Genomic DNA, 22,787 nt, shown 5'->3' on the forward strand with positions numbered 1-22,787 from the left:
AAAACATAAATCCTTGGGCCAAATTCGAAATCAATAAATGTAGCATAAAACATAAACTAGTGACTGAAACACAAAATTACACAAAAATAGGGACATAATATGATATTAACCCATTCACAAAATTACAGATCAGTCCTCATCGAAACTACATCGTTACGTGGGGAGTATATAAGTTGAAACCCATGGTCAAAATAACAAATTACCTCATTTGCTTTAGATGCACTTGACTGAAAGAGAGAGAGAGAGCTCGAGAGAGCTCTCACCCGAAGCTCAAAGGCTCTCAGAAATCGATGAGCCTCCGTCATGCCGGCCGCCGATCAGCGGTGGCTACCGCCATTTGCCAGTGCCAGAGGAGTGAGAAAAATAGACCACCCAAGGCGCTTTCTTACTCTAGTTATAAATCCGATGTTAGTTTCACCTGAAAATGTGTCTATCAACGTAGATCTACGAAGAAAGTTTCGACTTTCTTTGACTCCGGCTTCGATGAGAATCTTTCCTTCTTCTTTCTATTTTTTTTCAAACCAAAATTTTCTCTGTATTTTTTTGTTTTCGTCCGAGTACCCCCACTGAATCTCTCTATTTTTTCCTCCGGATCCCTCGATTTCCTCTCTGTTTTGTTCGGTGTTTTCCCGAATGGTTCCCCCAATCTTGTTGGTCGTATTGCTCGAATTTATTCACTTACAAACCCGTTATTTTCAGTGAGTGTTAGTCTCTTAGTTGGTCTAGAAATCTGACTTGCTTTTCTATTTTTTTGGCTTGGTTGTTGTGCACCAGATATCTCGGAGTGGTGGGTGGTTGCCGCTGAAATGGGGACTGTCTAAGAGTCCTCCATCTGCCCAACAGTCTGCTCATGTGGCTCTGAACCGAACCCTAGTTCCAGTAGGGTCTTGAAACACGAACTTGGTAATGGGCTTGGTAGGGTTGTAGGTTGGCCTCAGATAGAAAAGTGTGTCTACAACTGTCTAGGTTCTAATTTATTTGTTTTAACTATTTTAGTCCCTTAAATTTCTATTTTTTCCATTTGAGTTCTTTAACTTTTATTTTTTTAATTTTGATCCTTTACATTTTTATTTGTTTATTTATTTTATATATATATATTTTATTTTCTTCTAATTTTTATATTTTTTATTTCTTTTTACATTGTTATATATATATATATATATATTATTTTTTACACTTAAGTTGTTGTTGCCATCTTTCGAGTGAGCCCGAAATTGGGCTTCTGAGTTTGGGTTGGCCTCATAGTGAGCTTGTAACTGGGTTGGGCAACTTGTACTGGATTGGGTTTGAGTGTTGGTCTTGGGCCTGTCAGAAAATCAAACCAATAAAAACATTATAATAATAATAATATGTATAATGTAATATAATATACGTATATATAATAATAAAAAATGTTTATATTATATAATATAGTTAGCATATTATATAATGGGGTCGGACGAAAATAAGTGTCTACAACTCGCTGTCGTCTTTCAGGTGGGCCCGAAATTAGGTTTTAACTAGAAAAAAATGTTAGAGTTGCCACCAATCATTTTAAAAACATTTAGGTAGATCGGACACCATTTTTCCTGATCTGTAATTTACCAAAAATGTGTTGGGTTCGGGAGTCGGTTACAATAAATGAAGGATTAGCACCCTTGAACTGCCCTTTCAGTACCATTTAATTTGTCGGTTGTCTTAATTGCGAAAATTAAAATCAAAATTAAAATTAAAAAAACTCAATTTAAATTACTTACCTTTGATCGATTAAAATTACTACTAAAAAAAGTTTAAAATATGTTAGATGGAAAAATAATTATTAAAAAAATCAAAGAGAGGGAAAAACTAAATAAATAAATTGAGAAAATAACAATAAAAAAATGTTAAGAAGAAGAAAAAAACAAAAATAAAAATGAAGAAAAATGTTCAGTCTTTAAAAAAATAAAAGAGTGTAAAAAACAAAAAATATATATAAAAAACAATGTAAAAAGAAATAAAAAATATTAAAATTAGAAGAAAATAAAATATATATATATATATATATAATAAATAAATAGAGTAAATAAAAATGTAAATGATCAAAATAGGAAAAACAAAAGGTTAAAGAACTAAAATGGCAAAAACATAAATTTAACGGACAAAACTAGTTAAAACAAATAAATTAGAACCTAGACTTCAAATAGTAAATAACATAGATACTAAAAATGAAATAACACATAGACAATATAAAGGACTTAAATGAAATAAACAGAAACATAAAAGGATCAAACAATAATTAAACCAAATATCCAGTAGTGACTAAAATAAAATAATTATAAATATTATGACCAAAATTAAATATTAGCAAAAATAACAACATAAGTAAAACATGACTCAAATACAAGTATTGAAAAATAAATGTTCAAAATGAAACAAACATAACTTCATTTAAGGGTTGGAAAGTAAAGTTACAAAGCACATGGACTAAAATTATTATTATTCCCTAAACGAGAAACATAAAAATGAATTGGCACCAAAACGGCACCGTTTCGGTTTAACTATTTAAACCTAAAATAAGGTTTTTCCTCTCTTTTTCCCCTCATTTGTTCTCACCTCAAAAACCAGAGGAGAGAGAGTTCTGTAAACTCTCTCAAATCCCCTCATCGGGGAAGAAAAGATACGGCAGAGCGCGGCACCAGCGACTGGAGAGAGAGCAGGTTAGTCCAAATCATTCCCCTCAGTCCCCTCTATTCAAAACTCAAACCCACTTCACCTAAAAACCGCCCTAGACTTGTAGATCTAGGAATTACCTTTCGAAAAAGAAACCGAGAAACTGGTGACCTTTGGCGTTCCCGACGTTACTTCGACTAAGGTAAGACCCTTCTCTATTTTTCTTGTTTTTTTCTCTTTTGTGTTTTCGAATTTGTCTTGTTCTCCTTTGATTCCTCTTTTTTTCGGTTTCCTCTGTATTTTCTCGAGTCTCTTGCATATTTCTCCCTCGATTTTCCGTATGCTCCCCCTCTTATGGTTGCACGTATGTGGGTTTAATCATGGAGTAATTTGAATCTCGGATTTTCCTGGATTAATGGGTTTAGTAGACTTGGGGGGATGTTGACGGGTCTAAGTGAAATCTCGTAACTTTTAGGATTTAGGTTTTTTTTTGTTTTTTTGTTTTTGAACTTGGTGATGAGTTTGTTGATGTAGGTGATGACGACAATGGCTTCGAGAAGCATTCGGCAATGGCTCGGAAGCAACTCACATGCCGGTTTGGAGGGGCGCGTGCATCTCACGTGTTGATGGGCTGTTATGATCTCCTTGTTGGCGGCGCTGGAAACAATTTAAGGTAAAACCCTAATCTAGTTTACTTGTGGGTTGATTCGGGTCGGGTTACCGGGTCCTCGGGTCAGCTGTTGGGCTTCTGAGTTTAGGTTGGCCTCATAGTGAGCTTGTAACTGGGTTGGGCAGTTTGTACTAGATTGGGTTTGAGTGTTGGTCTTGGGCCTGTCAGAAAACCAAGCCAATAAAAACATTATAATAATAATAATAATATGTATAATGTAATATAATATGCGTATATATAATAATAAAAAATGTTTATATTATATAATATAGATAACATATTATATAATGGGGTTGGACGGAAATGAGTGTCGACAACTTTCAAGTGATATTTTTAATATTAATAAAACAACTGTTGTGCTAAAGAAATTATAGCTCTCGTTTACTCTAGGTATTTCATATTTTTATTAAAGTAAATGTCTAAAGTTTATTCCATTATTATTTAAGTTGTCTAAAATTTCATTATGATATTATTTTAAGATAATTTCATGTACGAGCATTAAAAAAATTGTCAACTAATAATTGTTTGACACAAGAAATTAATTTTTCATCAATATTAATTTTTCAAAAATGAAAAATATTAAGGGGGTGTTTGATTCGTGGAAAAGAATATTACCAAAGGGAATAATCTTTTTTCGGAATTGCATTCCCACGTTTGGTTCACGAAAAAGATTATTATCAGGGAATAATCTTTTCCCAATAATAGTATTTTTTTTTGTTAAAATAGTAGGAATGTCACCTCCAAATTCTTAGGTATTAGACAATTCCTACCACTTTGGACAAGAATACTACTAGATTAATGAATTCTTTTTATAATGATAATTTTCATGTTTTTGTACATTACTCGAAATTATAAAATATAATAATAATATACAAAGAGTTTAATCTAGTAAAATATTAATAAATATTAATATTTTAAATTCTATTATATTTTTAATGTTCAATATATTAATTATTTATAATTTTATGAGGTAAAAATAATATGACTGTAAAAGTATAATTATTTAAAATAATCTCTAACCTTAAGTTATTAAAAATAAATCTTATATATTAAAAAATAATATCTTTATCAACTCGAGATCATAATAATATATTTTTATATTATATTATATTTTATATAAATGTATATGAGGCTTGTGAAAATTATATAAAAATATAAGTTTAATATTTTATTATATATTAAATATATTTTTCTCAGAAGTTAGAAAATATAACAATTAAAATATTTCTATGAATTTTCATTAAAATGTTTATCATTTAATATTAAAGTTTAACTTTTTTGGAAAACATATATCACAAGGATAAATTGCTAAAATATACAGTCAAGTAATCGTATATTCCTCCAACCAAACACTGTAATTTTACATTTCTGCTAAACAAACCAAACAAGGTAATGCAACATTCCAATAATGTTATTCTCAAAGATAATCTTACATTCCTTGAACCAAACGTACCCTAAATTTCTAGAGAAAACCTTAACTTTTTAATTTCTCAAAATACTCAAATTCCTAAATCCATATATCCCAAATCCCCTAAATGCTTGAAGATTAGACAATGAGTAGAGATTTGAGCAATACAATTTTAGTTCGAGCGACGATATAATCTCATTGATAATGATAAATTGACGATAGCTCGTGCACAAAATTAACGACTAAATATTATTGTTATTTTTTAAAACTAGAAGTTTTGTGTGCATTCGAAAGAAGGAAACATACAAACTCTACAACAAAACATATATGTGGCAATGGTTTTAGTGACGTTTTTAGAGAAAAAGCTGTTAATTTTTGTACATATAGCGTCGTTTTTAGAGAAACGTCGCGATATACTAATATATAGTGGCATTTTTGGGAAAATGTCGCTACAAACGCGTACTTTAGTGGAGTTTATGTAAAAAATGCTGCTATAGCCAGATATATAGAGGCGTTTTTGTGACAACGCCACTAAAAATGTGTACTTTAGTGGCGTTTATGTAAAAAATTCCACTATAGCCAAATATATAGTGGTGTTTTTGTGCAAACGCCGCTAAAAATGCGTACTTTAGTGGTATTTATGTAAAAAAACACTGCTATAGCCATATATATAGTGGCATTTTCGTGAAAATGCCGCTAAAAATACATACTTTAGTGGCGTTTATGTAAAAAATGTCGCGATAGCCCAATATATAGTGGTGTTTGTGTAAAAACGCCGCTATAAATGCATACTTTAGTGGCGTTTTAGAAAAAACACTTCTATAGAAGGATAATAGGTGGCGTTTTTAATGGAACACCGTGATAGAATTGTACAATAGTGGCGTTTTTCATACACATGCTACAATAGACGCGTAAATAGTGGCGTTTGTTATAAAAACGTCTAAAAAATGCGTACATTAGTGGCGTTTTTCTCAAAACACCACCAAAGGATAAATATATCTCCACCCTTTCTCTTGCCCGATCCCTAAAATCTTTTGAACCTCTTCTTTAAAAATTCTTCTCTGGTACAACATCTTCTCCAACTCAGCGCACCAATCACCATCATCACGCCAAAAGCCTTATTTATCTCCGCCACACGCCGTCCTTGTTGCCATTATCTCGCAGACATTTATAATCTCTCGTCATTATTTGGTTTTCTTGCATTCTGTCCCTCCCAGCGACTAGATCGGTCCTCTCACCGGTGAGAGATTGTTAGATTATTTTCCTCTTCGCCACTATAACACGATTCCAAGGTTTGTTCCCTTCTCTCACTACTGAACATTTTGATTTTTCTAAGCTTTTCTTTATTAGTTTGTTTTTCAATTTGTTCAAACTTACAAATATATTGTGGAGATTGGAGTTTTATGTTCTTGTCCTTTGTTTGCTTGATGAGAAAATTCTGATAGCTGAACTGGGGGAAAATCCACTTTAACCTGCGTTAATCATATTTAAATTGCAACTTATTTAGATTGTGTTAATTCCTTTTAAAGGATAATATCAAGAAAATAAAAGATGGGGAAGAAAGCAAAATGGTTATCTTCTCTAAAGAAAGCCTTACACCCAGATTCAAAGGAAAAGAAAAGCCAGGTTTGGAGAATTCCAATTCAGCTCAAATTTCATGTTTAATTTCTGCTTAGCTCACATGTTCTTATTTTCTATGCTTTCTTTGTCAAATTATGGTTATGGTCCTTCTTCTATACTCAAATTTGGAATTTAGTCCATGGAAGGCTGTTAGCATATTTGGATCAATCCAAATATTTAACACTGTTTACTTTTTCTGTTAAAATGCTATTGTGAACATTTCAAGCGAAAAAAATAATGTTAGCAGATTAGTTTAAAAAAGTTGTTTTTAAGAGAGAGAAAATCCACTCTAATATTGTAACTAAAATAGAATAATGTTAACTATATGGACTAACTAATGATGTTAGACAAATAAATGATCAAATTATATCAAATTAAAGTACAATGACTAAATATCGAATTTTGAGCATGGTTGAGGGAACAAAATAAATCTTTGACCCCTTTTTTCGTACATCAGAAAGAGCAGAATTTGGAGAAGCAATTGCACTTGGGTCCTAGTTCTAATGCAGACAGTTTAGAACCTGTTGATCTGTCCCCTCCACCTCAGCCAGAAGAAGAGAGATTAATCGAATCCGAGACGGTTGCTGCAGCTACTGATGAGGTTGTCGCTCCCGCTGCTCCAACTCAGGCTGCTGTTGTGGTTGTTCGACGCCAGCTTAATAGAGGTTCTTAGTTTGCTGGAAAATCTGTGGAGGAAGTGGCAGCAATCAAAATTCAGACAGCTTTTTGAGTTTACATGGTAATGTTACTACAAATTTTTTGCTAGTTTTCTCCACAATTAAAACTGAGATTTAAGCAATAGATTCACTGATCATATGTGGTTTATTCTTTTAAAGGCAAAAAGGGCATTGCGTGATTTAAGAGGACTGGTGAGGCTGAAATCGTTGATGGAAGGGTCTCTGGTGAAACGGCAAGCAACGAGTAGCCTTCGGTGTATGCAAACTCTTTCTTGTGTGCAGTGTCAGATTCGGACGAGGAGAATCCGGATGACGGAAGAAAATCAGGTTCTTCAGAGGCAACTTCTGCAGAAACATGCAAAAGAGCTTGTGAACTTACAGGTAAATTCGATATATTGTGGTATTCATCGCTTGAATCGATAATAGTGTTAGTAGTCTAGGCTTATATCCTGGAAAATGAGATGTAGAAGCTGGCTGCTGCAAAGTCGGTTTGAGTTTTTCTTTGAATTTGGGTCTTTTATATACGGCATGTAACATGGCCTTTTGGAGTGATTTCTGTTATGTGATCATCAAACCGTTTAGTTTTCTAGGCGGAAAATGCCAGTTGTTACTGAGTTCAATTGATTTTGAATGTTTAAACAGATTTGGGGGGGGGGGGGAAGACTGGGATGATAGCCTGCAATCAAAGGAACAAATCGAGGCGAGCTTACTAAGCAAACACGAGACTGCAAAAACGACTCTCTTATCCGCGTTCGTCGGCCAAGCCGAGGCAACACTCCGGTCCTCCTAAAGTAACAATCCTCTTTAATATTGCAGAAGACAGAGAAACACAAGCACTAACTGTGGAGGTTCTGACCTTCTCTGTTCCTCTTTTTGCTTATTCTGTCATAATTACATTTCTATTTAATGCTAATGTTGAAACTTGAGAAGTTTCTACTTTTCTTACATTAGATTTATGTGCTTCTTCTATATTGTGATCGTGTTCAGTGTCCCCTCTCCCTCCCTCGTGTTTGAGAAACAATGAGTAGAAAATAGTATTTGAAAAATCAATTTTAATTAGCGGCATTTGTATAATTAAACACCACTAAATATATGGTCAATACCAACGTTTGTAGAACAAAACGTCACTAAAGTTCAAGATCTTTTGTGGCGCTTATACAAAAAACACTATATATATAGTCAATAGTGGCGTTTATTTTAAAACACCACTATATGTAAGACATTTAGCGGCATTTTTCTATAACAAACGCCACTAAGGAAAAGATAAAGCGGCCTTTTTTAAAAACGCCGCTAAAGATCATAACCTTTAGTGACGTTTATAAAAAACGTAACAAAAAAGCATAACCTTTAGTAACGCCGCAAAAATTAGTGGCCTTTTTTTTTTACGCCAGAAGGGTTTTTTACGGCGCTTAAAAATGTCGATATATGACTGGAAAACACCGCTAAAAACCTGTTTTACTATAGTGAAAACTGGATAAAAGAAAGAACATCGTTAAAAAACCTTCCTAAAACCTAATGAAGGAAAAAGAGTGCACCTTCTTATGTCAAAACACAGCATCAAGTTCAATGAACGAAACCACTAAATAGAACCCAACGACACAACTACACTGCACATAGCACTAACACCTTAAATTATTGCTATCCTACAAATGCAAAACCATAAAACCAGGAACTAGCTCAGACACACTTTGTTGCAAAGTAACGCATCCAAAGAACCAAAACCAAACAACATTCCAGAAGCATCAGTCTCTGAAAACTAAGCCATTGACCTCCAGCAACTAAACCCAAAGAGATGAGAGAACTAGGGGCTTCGTGACCGATATGGAATAACATAAACGCTTTAAGCGACCTCCCCAAACAACACGCAAAGAAACATTTTAAATGATCTGCCCAAGTGTACTCTAATCCCACCCGAAATAAAAAAATGCAATAGCACACTCCGTCTTCAACTCCACACGGTGCTGAACAAAACAGGAGCCAATGTGCACGAAATAGAGAACAATGACACAAAATCTGCTACCATAAAGTACATCCATGAACACGCTCGGCTCGACGTACTAAACAACTTTCTCTTAAAGTTCAATGAAATCTCTGGGGCTACGAATAAAATCCAGAACAGAAGGCACTAACTCCGGCCACATACAATTTGCCCACACTCCAATTCTTTACAATGCCAATTCAAAAATTCTCTCTTCAGTACATGGGGTTCCTTTGAATATGGCTTCATTTCTGCAAGTCCATACCGTCCACAAGAATCCGAAAAAGCTCAACAACCAAACTGGCAACAACCTTTTGCACACTTGTTGAGTAGTCCAACATCCTAGTAAGGCTTTCACATCTGCTGGAAAAATCAGGACAACCTTCTACAGTAAACACCAGCGCTGCCATACTATCCACACACGTTCACAATGACAAAGGAGATGATTTATCTGTTCCGGTGAATTGTTGCAAACCACACAAAGATTTGAATCCAAACAAAACATTCCACGCTTCAATAGTTCCATGCGAGTAGGAATTCTCTGTAGCGTTGCTTGCCACAGGAAAGCTTCGACTTTTGGTGGAGCAAGATTCGCCCAAATGGATTTCCAAATGCTCTCGTCATGTGATCTCGCTGCAGTAACACTCATACAAAAGGATTTTGTGTCCGTCAGACGAACCCAACCATTTAAGCAATTCCCTCATGATTCGTTATACTGAGCTCTATTAATCAAATTCACAAAATCATCCCAAATTCTTAACTACCAAACAAAAAAATGGCCTTCTAACTTGAATATTCCAAACCCATTTCCCATTTATCTGAGAACCAAAGTCACTCACTTTACCAGCATTACGGATAGCAATCCCCAAAATTCTGGGAAAAGCTAGTTTTAGGGATGGAACCACCCTCCAAAAATCATCCCAGAAGTCTATTTTTCGCCCATCCCCTAACAAACAACGGCAATTTGCAAAAAAGGGATCCACTTCCTTGAGCAGCGGGTCAATAATATTACACCAAAGCCTAGATAATTTCTTCCTGTTACCAGATTTTGGCAATAACGAAGCATGATCGCACCCATATTTCGCGACAATCACCTTTCTCCATAGACAGTCCTCTTCACTCGCAAATCTCCGAATCCATTTATTAAGCAACGACCGATTCTAAATTCTCAAATCGGAAAATACCAGCCCCCCATTTAGTCTAGGTTTACACATTGATTCCCAGCTGATCCAGTGAATTTTCCTCTTTTCCTTTTCGCCCCAAACAAACCTCGCAATGATGCTGTAAATTTTTTTCGCTACTATATCTGGCATTTTAAACAGAGATAAGAAGTAAAATGGAAGATTAAATAACACGGTCCGGACCAAAGTAATGCATCCTCCCATTGAAAGACACTTAGCTTTCCATCCATCAAGCCGATATTGAATCTTGACTACGATGGGCTGCCAGAACACTTTGGAATTTCTTTTTTGACCTAAAGGAAGCCCGAGATAAGTCGTTGGGAGGGAATCCCAGCAGCAACGAATATTGTCCGCCCAACTCGCTACCAACTTGAATCTACGTTAACTCCGTAAATTTTGGTCTTTTTCAAATTCAATTTCAAACCAGCAGCATCCTCAAATATTGTGAGAATTCTTTTCACATTACATACCTTTTCGATGTTTGCATCGGAGAACACCATTAAATCGTCTGCGAATTGAATATAGGATAGAGAGAAGTCATTGTTACTCACCTGCACACCTTTTATAAAGCCTAGGTCATTAGCTTTGTTAAGTAAGCCGCTTAATGCTTCGCCAACAATGTTGAACGGCGAAGAAGAAAGCAGGCAGGCTTGCCTTAACCCCTTCTTTATGTTGAAACTATCAGACTGAGACTCAATAACTAAAACCGCAATCGACGGGTAGAAATACACAGATTGACCCATTTCCTCCATTTTTTAAACCCCATCTTCTTCAACAGTAGATTCAGGAAAGTCCAATCAACCGCGTCGGAAGCCTTGCTAAAATCGTCTTTAAAAATTATAGCTTCTTTCTTTCGCTGCCGCAAGTCGTCAATAACTTCATTTGCCATTAAGGAACAATCAACGATCTGTTTCCCAGTAATGAACGCAAATCAATTCTCGCCCACCACTTCATTGATTACCGCTGCCAATCTCCTCGATAACACCCTGGCTAGGATTTTATACAAACTGCTGACCAAGGATATCGGCCTGGAATCTTTTAAACAATCTGCCCCCGATTTCTTAGGAATAAGAGCAATGTAAGATTTATTGAAGGAAGTATCCGTTATGACACCCCTAAATATTATATTTTGGACATTTATGTGGTCAATAATAGAGTAACTAACTGATAGGAGTCCGACGATAGAAGCGATGGCTAACTCATTGATGTCATATAAGATTATGGATTTAGGGAATTTAATGATTTTAATCATTTTTTTAAAGTAATGATTTTATACATTTTCTTAAAATAAATTTAAAATATATTACATGTCAAACATTGATTAGATAATGAATTGTTTTTAATAGTTGTTCACAATAAGATACTTTAAATGGTATTAAAGTAAACATCAAACACCTATTTTTAAAAAAAAAATTAAACACCTAAAAAAAATACTCTCTATGTCCCACTAAATGTGTCTCTTATTGACTTTTTAAAAGTCAATATTTTTAACTTTTGATCATAATTATTTTAAATATTTCAAATAATTAAATTTTATAAAATGTATATAAAAAATTAATATTTTTAAATAATAATGAACTAAACTTAAAAGAATGATAAAAATTAATAAATGACATATTTAATAAAACGAACGAAGTATAATTTAAACAATTATTTTTAATTAAAAATTGATAATAAATATTTATTATCAAATCTTTAATTGAAACTATTTGTAGTTTATTATTTAAACAATTTCTATCCTTTCCTCTTCTATATATGTGCATACATAATCGACACTGTGCACCGTTAAAATTGAGCGGAAAACCCACGATAGTTTACAACTAAATTATCCAGCCGATTAATATTAAAACTAATAGGAAACATTTTTTTATGATATTAATAAAATTATGGGTGAAGAACACCAATGATCCTGATTATAAAATATTATTTTATTGAGTCATCCGACTATTAAAAGTTATAATATGATCTCTCGACTATAAGATATTATTTTGTTGAGTCATTCGACTATTAAAAGTTACAAAATGATCATTTGACTATTCATATGTTCCAAACTCGTCTTTTCTATTAAAAATAGACAGTTGTTTGAAATAGACGTTAACATGGTGACTGAATTATGATAGTATTTTGAGATTAAGTTATCATATTTTATTATATCTCAGTCAACATGTTGATGCCCAGCTCAGAGTGTAATAAAATTTTTAACCAAAAAGAGCATCTTTGAAACTTATGAATAACCGAGTGACCATTTTATAACTTTTAATAGTCGGAACTCACCATATAATTAAGGAATTATTTTATAACTTTTAATAGTTAAAAAATTTAACAAAACATCATCCTATAGTGGAGAGAACGTTTATATACTTTACCCTAAGAATATCCACTCGGTCCGAAGTTTGAAATGTCATTCAAGCGAAAGAAACACAAGAGCTAAAATCGTATATGGTATTGGCATCTGGCATTACGTATGTTCATGGACTGTTATGAGATTTTTTTAACCGTAACCTAACCGTTAAGAAACGGTTAACCGCTAATGGTTAACTATTATCAACGTTAGGTTACAGGTTAACGTACGTTTAACCTATTACAATTATTTCTCAATTTTTTCATAATTCATACTAAAGAAAATTAGCACTTAACACATATTTACAGCGGTGTAAGTGAATAAAATAAACAAGTGTAGTACGTAACACATACTTACACCGTTGTAACTAAATAAAACAAAAAAGTGTAGCATTTAATACATACTACACTGGTGTAAGTAAATAAAATAAAAAAAAGTGTAGCACTTAATATATACTTACAACGGTGTAAGTAAATAAAATAAAAAAGTGTACCACTTTACACATACTTACTATGATGTAAGTATGTATATCTCACAATATCTTAGTACCTAATAATAAACATATAATTATATAGATATAAGTATGTTTCTATACTTTCGAAGAAATAAAAAAAATATATATATATTAAGTTATTTGTATACAAATTTTATTAATATATATATATATATTATAAATAATATAAACTTATATTAAGTTATTTATGTAAAAATATAATAAATTTGAAATATAATTATAAATTTAATTTATTAACGGTTAACTATTGGTTAACTGTTTATCAAAATTTGTAACTGTAACTTTAACCATTAATCATTATTTTTAGCGATTCAGTTAACCGAAACCGTTTAATGTTAACAGTTTGATGAATTAACCTATTAAATATAATGATTATATCGATTAACGATTACCGTTAGTGATGTCGAATTTTTTTGAACGCCCCTCCCTGACAGATCGCACAAAAAATGGAAAATATAATATTTTACTTGCAGCTTTAAGATTAAAACGGATGTGAGAAATCCACGAGTCCTTGTCAGCTGCCGCGTGGAATCTCCTTTTAATTATAAATAAATCCAAAATCCTTACAAAGATTTGTATGACTACACACCTCTCATCAACTTGTATTTATCTCTGTATGTTTATATTCAATTTTTCAGATTTTTTCTCTCTTGTTTTCTGTTAAGTCTAGGTGCTTCATCTTTGTTCCACTGGTTGAGGGGAAAAAAACCGAACATGGGAAAGGACAAGGACAAGCATAAGCCTGATCATGATGATAAGGGTCTCTTTTTACACCTTGGTCATGGTCATGGTCATGATCATGGTCATGGTCATGGACATGGACATAGACATGGAGAATACCCTCCTCGTGGAGGATATCCCTCTCAACGCTCTTCCCCAGCTGATTATCCTGGCGCATCACATTTAGGTAAACTTTCAAGATTGTCAAATGCCAATTGTAGTCATTCATTTTCGTCCAGAGCATATTTAGTATAGATAATCATATAGTTTTTGATCATATTTTTGAAAATGTATAATATATGGTTTTTAAAACATGTTTGAAAACGTATGATATATGGTTTTGAAAGCATTTTTGAAAACATATGGTTTTGAAAACATTTTTTGAAAACGTATATAATATATAGTTTTAAAAAAAAATGAAAACGTATAATATATGATTTGAAAACATTTTTGAAAACGTATAATATATGATTTTGATAACGTATGGTTTTGAAAATGTATATAATATAGTTTTGAAAATATATATATATATATATATAGTTTTTTGAAAATGGTTTTTGAAAACATATTATATATTATATAGTTATATATTTTCATATTATATATTATTATATTTATATTTATTATTATTTATTTATTAATTTCATTTTAACATGTCCAACTCTAATTTTAGGTCCAATTCAGTCCAAAAAAAAGTCCAATCGGGTAGCCTGACCCAATAAACCCAAGGCCCAGCAAAGGAAGCCTAATAGATTGACCCAACAGATTAGGGTTCTAATGTTAGACACCAACGCTGCACAACCAAGGCTGTTGGATCTGGCCTTTTGATCCAACGGCCGAAAATGTCCCAAGAGATCCAAAAGTCACTAGTGGCCAAAAATGCATACCGGTTAAGCAAGTAACAACAGGCGAAACGGCCGACGATTGCATGTTAAACCGAGTAGAGTTAAAACAAAATCAGGAATCCCATGATTCTCAGCAAGCGTGAGTGATAAACCGGGTAAGTCGAGATATCAGGCGTTACCAAATCAAAACGAGTCGGAAAATGGGGGGAGCAACCTCTACCCATTTCGAGAAGAGCCTCCGTCGGGGGTTATATATACACCTCCAGATTGAAAAACCAAAGGGACATCGAGCAACGAAGCAAAAAAAATCATCCACAGTAAAGCAAAGAGAGCTAAGCAAAACAAAAGGCAACCAAATATCGAGCAACCAAGAGAGAAGAAAAACGTTCGAATAATGTCAAAATCATAAAAAATAAATCCAAAGGCCTTGGTTCTTTGAAGATCACCGGGAAAAGTGAGGAGTAGTCGCCGAAATTCGTAAAACCACCAAACAAAGGTAAAAAAAACAAAACTTTAAGTGTAGATCTACGTTATTTGGGGGTTTTACGAAATTTGGGCTTCGGCTTGGTGTCCACTGCGGTCCAGGCGATGGGCTACGGTGGTGAGATGGGCTATGGTGGTGAGATGGCCGACGTTTGGCCGGATAAGAGAAAAGAGGAGAGTGTTTAGGAGAAGATTTTTTTTTGGGAGATAGGCTAGAAATGATTTTTTTATAGTTTTTGGGGTATATATAGCAGAAGGACTAGAGTATAAATAACAAATAATTTAATTATTTTTGCGGTCCCTCTAACTTTGAAGTGTAATTAATTTTGGTCACCTATTGTAAATTTGACCTTGAATTTTGAATTAATTTAATTTAATCCCTATTAATATTCTTATATTTATGCAATTAAACCCCTAACTTTTTATTTTCCTCTTACAGCTTTCAATTAATACCAATTTGATCCTTGACTTTTAATTCTTTTCAATTTAATCCTTTTTAATTTGAATTTCCTTTTAATTCTTTTATTTATTTATTTTATTTATTTTATTTTATTATTTAACTTTTATTTTTGACTTTTTTTATAGGACAATTTTAATTGAATCAAAGGTAAGTAATTCAGATCGAATTTCAAATTTTAATTTTCGTAATTAAGATAACCGGAAAATTAAATTGGTACCAAAAGGACAGTACAAGGGTGTTAATCCTTCCTTGACTTTAATCGACCCTTAAATCTGATATATTTCTGGTAAACATGGATCAAGTAAGATACTAAATTAAGGTATTTGATCAACCTACTTGTAAATGATCGGTGGCGGCTCTAACACATTTATTTAAGTCGAAGCCTAATTCCGAGCCCACCAGAAGGACGGTTACGATAGCTTGGCGACTTCGCAGGGACAAGTAAGTGAGTCATGCCAAAATTAATTTCCTGTTGTCTTATTAAGCGAAAAAATTAAGGTTAAATTTCAATTTATCATTTCGATCCTTATTATTTACCTTCGACGAATGTAACGTTATTTTACCTTTGCCCACCGTGACTCCTTGTTTTCCCGACGGTCCTTCATTCTCCTCACAAAATCGAGACTCAAGCTTGATTTTACTATGATTTTTGTTGGGTATTCGGACGTTGTTTGTTGGGGTTTTTTATTTGTTGTGGATGATTTTTCGTGTAGCTTGTTAGGATTTTTGTTGGTTTTTCGTTTGTGGTATTGTTTTGTTGTTCCCTTTGATTTTTTCTTGTCCTCTGCTTTGACGATACTAGGGGTTTATATAGTCCCACCTGTGTTGATGTTGCTGATTTTTCCTGGATGGTTCAGTCCTGTTTGACGTTGTTGGTTGTTGCCAATCTTTTCGGGATGGTGCAGTCCCCGTTTGGCATTTTATTAGTGTGCTTTGATTTTTCTATTTTCAGGGTTTATAGAATGTGTTTGCCCCGACTTTGCCATATTTCCAGCTTCAGGTGCCGAGAGTCTCGGTCAATGTAGGCGTGCGACCTTTACGCGCCGTTGAATGGCGAATGTTGGCCTCTTGATGCAATCTGGGTCGTTAGATCACGGGGCCAGATCTAACGGCCCTCATGTGGCTACGCATTGGTATATGATAGTTTTAGGATTTTGTGACCCTAACCGCCCGAGATCTGGGTCATTGATCCAAGCTTGATCCTATGGCCTTAGTGTTGCGGCGCCTTTTGCTAATCGTCAAACCCTAGCTCTATTGGGCTGACTGGGTTGCCTTGTTGGGTTAGGCTAGCCTACCCGGTTGGGCTCTCTGCTGGACCCCTTGGACTATTGGACCCGGTTAGGTTCCCTCTGTTAGACTTGGACTATTTCTGGACCTAAATTGAATTAAATTAAATAAACAAATAAATAGTAGAATAATATATAATAAATATAATTATAATAATATATATAATTAATATATATATATATATATACTACATATATATACTATATATATATATATTATATAATTATAATATACAATAATATATAACTATATAATATATATATATATATATATATACTATAATATATATATTATATACTAAAAAATAACCCCGGACGAAAATATGTGTCTATAGATGCCCCTCTTTGTCTATTTATTGTGTAACAAAAATAGGACAGATAAAAAGACGTAAAATTTCGTTCGGTATGAAGGGGTCCCTGAGTCTAATATCCTCCCTTATGGAGTTGAAATTTGACTCGAATATCTCAATTAGGAATAACTACCTGTTATTGAATTACAAATGACTCATTGGTCATGAAGTTGAGTCAATTTTGAAATGTCTCGAGCATGATATCCTTCGTTGTGAAGTCGTGGTTGATTTGAGCCTGATATCCTTTGTCGTGAAGTTGAAGTCCTGCTTGAAATCTGAACTGGAAAATAGCTCCTCATTGTTGAGTTAAGCTATGTTGTAGATGACTCATTATCCATGAAGTTTAGTCGATTTATTGGGAACGATATCCTTCATCGTGAAGTTGAAATCGTGGGTGACTCATTCGTCATGAAGTTGAGTCAAAATTGAATATATATTTTTTAGACATATACCATTCGTTGTGAAGTTGAAATCCAACTTAGATAAGTTGTTTTGTTTTAATCTTGAGTGTTCTTTGAGTTCAATATCCTTCGTTGTGAATTTGAAAAATGACTGATAACAATCTGAAAAATCATGCATGTGTGCGATGCTCATGGACGCAATGTTCTTATGTACGCTTAAAATGCATATGCAGAATATGTTATTTTAGGATTTAGAGAGAAATCTCAATCGTTTGCTGTCGGTCTTGATTGCTCTTGATTCTTGCCAAACTTGACTTTTTTGATTTTTGGTTATGGATTCCATGACCCTCAACGGGTTTTGATTTGATTCCTTGGTGAGTTTTGAACTAGTTTCCATTTCATTCTTTTGAGTATTGTGCAAGAACTTATATCAGCTTCCAAACTCCTGTACCTCTAAAAAATCTTTGTACAGTAGTATGCAATTATCTTTTTCAAAAGTGAATAAATTATTCTTATTTAAATTCAATCTAAGATGCTTGAAAGAAAGTGATTTTTATTTATGAGGAAAAAGAAAAAAATACATGGAAAACATTCTGAAAAGTCAAGATATAAAAGAAATACAAGTAGATGCCTTAGATATCAATAATGTGGACTCCTTTGAACTGGCACACCGTTAGATGACTTTTGAGTGCATCTTTTTTCAAGGGGACTTCCAAGATGTAACAACATTTGGAAGAGTGCAAAGCTCCTAAATACTTGGATGTAGTGATGCTTTATTGTCTTGATTCGGGACCTTCCCATGCGCGAATCCTGGATCATTACCCAAGCCGCCATTTCGATCCTCTTTACGAGTTTTCATCTTGTACCCACCTTATTTTCTTTTTTGTTTTTCTTTTTATTTAGAGCGCCTTCTCAGGTTTTCACTCAAACCGTTTTTTACTTCGACTTAGAGCGCCCTTTTGGGTTTTCATTTTAAGCAAAATATTTCTTGACTGCATTAGAGTAAATAAGATTGGGCAGTTCTGGTCTGTCCATTTCAGTCAAGATTAGAGCTCCTCCGGAGAAAGCCTTTTTCATGACATAAGGCCCTTCCCAGTTTGGCATCCATTTTCCTCTAAAGTCTTTTTGGATTGACCATATCTTTTTAATTATGAGATCTCCTTCATGGAATACTCTTAGGTGCAATTTCTTGTTGTATGCTCATATCATTCATTTTTGGTAGAGTCAACCATGGTGAATGGCTTTCAACCACTTTTCTTCTATTAAGTTGAGTTGATCATATCGAGTTTGTGCCCATTACGCATTATCTAACTTTACTTTTGAAAGAACCCAGAGTGATGTGATTTCTATCTCTATGGGCAACACAACCTCTATTCCATAAGCTAATGAAAAGGGAGTTGCCTCAGTCGACTTTCGTACCAAAGTTCGGTAGGCAAATAAGGCGAAAGGTAACTTTTCATGCCAGTATTTGTATGTCTCAGTCATTTTCTATACTATTTTCTTGATATTTTTGTTTGCTGCCTCTACCACTCCATTCATCTTTGGTCGATAAGCAGTAGAGTTGTGATGCTTTATATTGAATTGTTCACATACGACATCCATCATTTTGTTGTTTAAATTGGTTACATTATTGGTAATGATCATTTTTGGTGAACCATACCAACATATGATCTCATTTTTCATGAATTTGCAAATAGTGGACTGAGTGATACTAGCATATGATGCAACCTCCACCCATTTGGTAAAGTAGTAAATGGCTACAAGGATAAATCAATGGCCATTTGAAGCTTTTGGATGTATTTGTCCGATAACATCCATGCCCCATATAGAAAAGGGTCATGGAGTCGTCATCACATGAAGAGGACAAGGTAGGACATTTATTTTATCCCCATATATTTAGCATTTATGACATTTTTTGGCATAATTGTTGCAATCACTCTCCAATGTGGACCAAAAGTATCCGCATCTCATGACTTGCCTTGACATCATATGCACATTTCCATGAGTTCCACACACTCCATCATGTACCTCCTCCAAAAATCATCTTTTCCTCATCTGCATTTACACATCTTAACAAGATTTTATCATGACTTTTTTTGTATAAGACTTCTCCATCAAGAACATATTAGGCTGCCATTCTTCTGATTGTCTTTTTGTCAGTCTTAGTGGCTTCCTTCTGATAGCTTTGATTTTTGATGTATTGTAGAATGTCATGGTACCATGGTGTTTTATCTTTTACTTCTTCGATTTGATAACAATGAGTCGGGTACTCATATGATTACATATTGATTGGCATCATGTCAGATTCCCCACCAGTCTTGAATATTGTTGCCAAGGTAGCTAAATCATCTGCCATTTGATTCTTTTCTCTTGGTATGTAATAGAAAGTGACCTCATCAAATTCTTTAAGTAGATCTAGAATGAGCTTTCTGTATTCCACCAGTTTGGTATCTTTTATTTCCCACTCTCTTCGGATTTGATAGATCACTAAGGCAGGATCTCCATACAACCTCAAAGTATTTATGATCTGTCCAATAACAGCTCAAATCCCCAAAACACAAGCTTCATACTCCGTCATATTGTTAGTGTAATCAAAGTTCAAACTGCTAGTGAACCAATAAAGTTTGCCTTTGGGTGAGACCAAAATAGCCCCAATGACATGCCCTAACACATTTGATTCAATATCAAAATCTATTTTCCAAGAGTTACATGGGGAAGTACTAGCTTCTTATAAATATATAGCCATCAAGTCTTCATGTCGAACGTCGAAGTCTAATGGTTCATAGTTTTCAGACGTTATACTTGCTAAGAAGTCAGATATGACACTTCTCTTTATAGCCTTTTAGCTCACGTATTCAATGACAAATCCAAATAGTTACCTTTTTCAACAGGCTACCCTTCCAGAGAGTAGGCACACCCATCATGAATTTTAGTGAATTTAACTTGGAAATTAACCAAGTGGTATGGTATATCATGTATTGTCCGAGTCTTCGTGTAGCCCTGACTAGAGCACATCAAACTTTTTCAATGGGTGGATATATGGGCTCGTAGTCAATGAACTTCTTACTCAGGTAGTAAATAGCTCTCTCTTTTCTTCCTGATTCATCATGTTGCCCCAGGACACATCCCATCGAATTCTCAAATACGGATAGATAAAGGAACAAAGGTTTGTATGGGATGAGAGAAATTAAAACAAGAGTACGAGATAAATACTCTTTTATTTTCTCAAATGAGGTATTGAAGTCAACATCCCATGATCTAGAATTATTCTTTCGAAGAAGATGGAAAATTAGATCACATTTTTCTGTCAATCGGTATATGAATCGAGTAATGTAATTTAATCTACTCAGAAAACCTCGAACTTCTTTTTGTGTTCATAGGGGAGGTAGATTCTGGAAAGCTTTAACTTTATTCGGATCAACCTCAATGCCTTTTCTGCTAACAATGAAGCCCAACAGCTTCCCAAATGTTACTCCAAAAGTGCATTTGTCTGGGTTTAGCCTCAATTGAAACTTTCTCAGTCTTTGGAAGAGTTTCCTCATGTTCTCGACATGCTCGTCTTCAATTTGTTCTTTGACAATCATGTCGTCAACATAAACTTCAATCTCCTTATGCATCATGTCGTGAAACAAGTTCAGCATGGCTCTTTGGTACGTTTCCCCAACATTCTTTAATCCGAAGGGAATCACCTTGTAACAGAATGTTCCCCACATTGTGATAAATGTGGTTTTCTCCATGTCGTCTGGATCCATTTTATTCTAGTTGTACCCTGAGAATCCGTCTATGAATAAGAAGAAAGCATTTACTGTCGTGTTATCCATCAGAGTATTTATGTTCAACAAGGGGAAGTTGTCTTTAGGACTTGCTTTGTTGAGGTCTTGGTAATCAACGCACATGCATATTTTCTATCCTTATTTAGCACCGGCACGATGTTAGCCACCCACTCTGGATACTTGGCAACTTGAAGGAAACCCGCATCAAACTGCTTCCTGACTTCTTATTTTATCATAAGGAGCATTTCATGTCTTATCCTCCTTAGTTTTTACTGCATGGGTTTGCATTCTGGCTTGATTGGTAATTTATGGACTACCATATCCGTGTCTAGCCAAAGTATGTCTTGGTATGACCATGTAAACACGTTTTTGTACTCCCGAAGTAAGTCTATCAAGTTTTGTCTTGCTTAAGAAGAGAGTATCGTGTCAATTTTAATTTCTTTCTTTTCTTCTGCACTGCCAAAGTTCAGGACTTCAATTTTCTCTTCATGAGGCAATATTTGTTTGTTTTCTCACTCTACCATTCTTAATAACTCCGAAGGTAAGTCACACTCTTCTTCGTGGTCACATTCATCAATTTTCCCAAAACACTTGAAGTGCTCAAAATCCACCTCCGGGTCAGAATCATCATTGTCCACATCATGAATATCCAAAGACCTGAAAGGGAAAGGAGAAAAAAATATGTATATGCGAGAAAACATATCCCACATAAAATGAAGAAAAGAAATAAAATTATATACGAAAGAAAGGAAATGAAAAGGAAGAAATGTTTGTCAAAAAAATATTGCATCTTTTATTGAAATATAAATAAAAACAATTCATTAACCTTTACAAAAGATCACATATTGCCCCGGGTATAGTCAGATAGGGAAAGTTTGAGTATTACTCTGAAAGAGATTTGAAAACCATATGTAGTCTTTCAGGAGTCCAGTTGTTAAACAAAAACCCCGACGGTAATGGACGTACTCTAGATCTATCAACATCTTCATTGTTTTCCATGGTTATAGAATTGATACTTAAGCCTTTCAAAATTTCTTGTAAATTAGGTATGGCCATCCTAGCTTCTTCCTCGAAAACATAATCACCAAACCTGAATGTGTTGTGAATGGGAAACAAAGACATTGGCATCTCTAAATCTCTTTCCTTCTTTGTTGATGACTGATCTGATATCCAAGCCCAAGTTGATCTAGCTTGACAACAGGAGAAATGGGACTTATTATTCCTTGCAAAGTGCTCCCGAACCCATTTCCTATATTTGTACCTTTACACAAAGTCTGCTTGATTTCCATCTTGGTGCTTTCTAAGAGTATGGGTATGGAAATTTTACCCCCTTCAGCCACAAATATGGTTTTAAAAAACTCTAATGATAGAAATGAACACTCCAGATCCTCCTCATTCACATCTATGTAGGGGCATCAGATGACACACTTCTCACTATGTCTTCTTCAGCAT

At 34.2% G+C, this 22,787-nt stretch overlaps 2 protein-coding genes across 2 annotated transcripts; one reads left to right on the plus strand and one right to left on the minus strand.

Moving 5' to 3' along the window:
- The first annotated feature begins 6,248 nt into the window (after nt 1-6,248).
- LOC120199142 lies at nt 6,249-7,066 on the plus strand. Its single transcript, XM_039200331.1, has 2 exons — nt 6,249-6,332; nt 6,784-7,066. Exons 1-2 carry the CDS (start codon nt 6,258-6,260, stop codon nt 6,997-6,999), a joined length of 291 nt encoding a protein of 96 aa, XP_039056262.1. The 5' UTR covers nt 6,249-6,257; the 3' UTR covers nt 7,000-7,066.
- Nucleotides 7,067-19,840: 12,774 nt separating this feature from the next.
- On the minus strand, nt 19,841-21,146 carry LOC120199169. The gene is made up of 2 exons (XM_039200351.1): nt 20,985-21,146; nt 19,841-20,089 (listed from the first exon to the last, which is right to left on the minus strand). Exons 1-2 carry the CDS (start codon nt 21,144-21,146, stop codon nt 19,841-19,843), a joined length of 411 nt encoding a protein of 136 aa, XP_039056282.1.
- Between the last annotated feature and the right edge of the window lie 1,641 nt (nt 21,147-22,787).

Source organism: Hibiscus syriacus, unplaced genomic scaffold, assembly GCF_006381635.1.
Source record: "Hibiscus syriacus cultivar Baekdansim isolate YM2019G1 unplaced genomic scaffold, ASM638163v2 tig00005377_pilon, whole genome shotgun sequence".
Classification (NCBI taxonomy): domain Eukaryota; kingdom Viridiplantae; phylum Streptophyta; class Magnoliopsida; order Malvales; family Malvaceae; genus Hibiscus; species Hibiscus syriacus.

Excerpts from the sequence above, each read along its gene's own strand:
- LOC120199169 (XM_039200351.1), bottom strand. The coding sequence starts at position 21,146 with ATGATTGTCAAAGAACAAATTGAAGACGAGCATGTCGAGAACATGAGG. Across the intron at positions 20,090-20,984 it reads TTAGCAGAAAAGGCATTGAG|ATCATAAATACTTTGAGGTT; the intron begins GTTGATCCGAAT and ends GTTATTGGACAG.
- LOC120199142 (XM_039200331.1), top strand. The coding sequence starts at position 6,258 with ATGGGGAAGAAAGCAAAATGGTTATCTTCTCTAAAGAAAGCCTTACAC. Across the intron at positions 6,333-6,783 it reads CAAAGGAAAAGAAAAGCCAG|AAAGAGCAGAATTTGGAGAA; the intron begins GTTTGGAGAATT and ends TTCGTACATCAG.